The 2,696-nt window shown below is 46.1% G+C and overlaps 1 protein-coding gene across 1 annotated transcript; it reads left to right on the forward strand.

The window, feature by feature from the left end:
- Nucleotides 1-644: 644 nt before the first annotated feature.
- Nucleotides 645-1,521, forward strand: LOC101756485. The gene has a single exon (XM_004965301.2). It carries the CDS (start codon nt 755-757, stop codon nt 1,178-1,180), a length of 426 nt encoding a protein of 141 aa, XP_004965358.1. The 5' UTR covers nt 645-754; the 3' UTR covers nt 1,181-1,521.
- Nucleotides 1,522-2,696: the final 1,175 nt, after the last annotated feature.

The raw sequence follows: 2,696 nt of genomic DNA on the forward strand, positions 1-2,696 counted from the left end.
CTCTGCTTGGAGCACCGGCATGTGCGTTATCCGGCGAAAAAGACCGACCTGGGGAGCCACTCGATTCCACCAGCTTTATTTGCCTCGCCAAAGTGAAAAAGAGGAGCTAGGTAGAACACATACCCATGGATGACCTAGCATCCATTGTTACCTTCTTTTAACTTTCTTTTTTTTATTTCTTGCAGGATAGCATTCGTTAAGTTGGCAGAAAGATATTCGCGACAGAGATACCTGTTGTGTCACACCGTTGGCCGGAAATGAAATCTCCTAGTCGGACCCGTTGCTTCGTTAGTTCGCCACGGAAGAATAATGGTCCAGGAGATCGCTTGTCCGTGCCTGACAAGTGTGGCCTGCTCTCTCTTGGCTGACGTGGGGCCCACTTGTCGGCCAGTGCTACTGTCACACTTTAGTTTGGCACACATGGGGGCACCAAAGCCAGACGGTCAGCAACTAAATAATGCGCCACCGGTAGCCATCAGCTTACCGGTAAAGCAAATCCTTCCCTTGCAGACTAATGCAGAACATATATCTCCGTGCCATGCCCATCACACACGCAGAAATCTTTTCTTTTTTGGAACATGACAAATATCAAAAGCGACGAAGATGACGTGCCCATCTGGCGTTCCTAAGCCGATATATACACACACGATCATCAAACTGGTGGCTCAGCCAGCATCGGCAACACCGGCATAGTACAGCAGGCTAGCAACTGAGTCATCAAGTTTCCTGCTGAGCTCCCACCGGCAGCAACGACATGGAGGATCACTTCGACTTTGGCCGGAAGATCTCCAAGGAGGACGAGGGGGCGGCGGTGAAGCCGACGAGGAGCTTCCGGTACGAGGACTACAGCACCAGGCGGGTCTTCCTGCGGAGCTATCCGCTGCAGTGGGACTGGTCGCCGGCGCCGGACGACGACGAGAAGCACGCACTGGCCGGCGCTACCGAGGCCGCCAAGGTCGGGGACGACGGCGACGAGCGCTGCGGCGGCGGCGGCAGGGGGTGGAAGAGGCAGGTGCTGGAGGTCGTGGTGGAGTGGGGGGAGGACAAGCTGCTGCTGCTCCGGAGGGCCAAGAAGCGCCTGGCGCTCTACTTGCTCGGCTGTCACTACGGCGGCCGCCCGGCGCTACCCTTCCGGTCCGGCGGCGGCTCCTCCACCGCCTCCATGCTCACCTCGAGATGATCGTGCCGCGCGATCTATCCATCGATCTACATCTGTTCTTGCTGATCCTTGTTGTGCTCCCTTTTCTTTGCTCTCTGAATGGGATATAGAAAATAAGTACACATATGCTAGCAAAAAATTGATTACCGCAAGTAAATAGAATCTGTAGCAGTGCTAATATGTTCATTGAAAATTAGAGGCATTGTAGAAAGGTGTTGATCCCAGGGAATCTCTGGGATAGATTGGCAGCTGAAAAGGTACCACTATCGTTTCGAAGGGGAAAAAGAGAGGAGAAAACGAAAAAGGCACCACTCACTACTTGTTCCCTTGGAAAAGAAATTGCACCGACGACCTTTGCAACATGTCATCAGTAATAAAAACGCAATGAATGAGTCATCGTCCCATCTATAATAACAAAACAGATGCAGGTGAAATTGGGTCTCCACAGTGGCTAGAGAAAAGAGCTGCATACAAGAACCACAAATTCTAAAAGAGGGCCTACACATCCGAACCTGCTCACTGGATCAAAATTTCGGTACAAACGTCCGTCGGACGAGATAATAAATGACCACATGCATGTTTTTAAAGTCAAATATGCTGGCATGTGGTTCTTTAGGATTAAATTTGGACACCCTCAAAGTAATTGCTGGCTACAGCAGAATATACATATTTTATGATTGTAATATTCTGTGTAAATTTGTTTCTGATTTGTTGTAATGATAACTCTACCATGCTACTTCACAAAAAGAAATTTATGGACCTGGAGGCACATGTGATCGAGGTACCCACTGGTCACACTTCGCAAGCGATAAGTCATGCTTTTTTTTTCACAAGCATGTGGTTCTTAGGCTGAAAAGTACGATCTCTCCTTACCATCCAACTTATATTTATATTCCTTTTCATTTCTTGTTGGCTAAAACTTTGCATAAATAAAGTTGTCAACGACAAAGGTATAGTTCTGGGTGCAAGCTGTAGGCTTCATAAAAACAGTTTCGTCATCTGATTTGCAATTATTTATTATGTTTAATATAAAATTAAAATATATTATAGCTTTATTTTAAATTACTAGAGTTGATAGTTTTATCTAACCTATATATCATCATCTCACAACCCATTACTAAACATATGATTATTATTACCATGAACGGATGAAGATCTTCGGTGTTATTTATAATGTAGATCATAGCCACTACTAGATTTTTGGTCTAATGCAACGGCGGAAAAATGTTGCAATATGCCCAAAATCGATGCAATATCTAGCAATTGCAACGGCGACCGGTTGGTTGGCAGGTGTGGCAAGTACTGGTGTGGCAATAGCTCTTTGCAACGTTTTTTGTGGGCCGTTGCAACTAATGGTAATTGCCACACACATTTTCGTTGCATTATAGAGTATGGCAATGGAGGATTTCGTTGCATTAGCATGTATTGCAACGCAAGCAGTCATTGCTATAGTACGTATGAGAATATATTACCACGGAAATTTGACGTTGTGACATATCCTATGGCAAAATTTCTTTCGTGGAAATACACTATATTG

The sequence above is a fragment of the Setaria italica genome, chromosome IV, assembly GCF_000263155.2.
Source record: "Setaria italica strain Yugu1 chromosome IV, Setaria_italica_v2.0, whole genome shotgun sequence".
Lineage (NCBI taxonomy): Eukaryota > Viridiplantae > Streptophyta > Magnoliopsida > Poales > Poaceae > Setaria > Setaria italica.

Excerpts from the sequence above, each read along its gene's own strand:
- LOC101756485 (XM_004965301.2), top strand. The coding sequence starts at position 755 with ATGGAGGATCACTTCGACTTTGGCCGGAAGATCTCCAAGGAGGACGAG.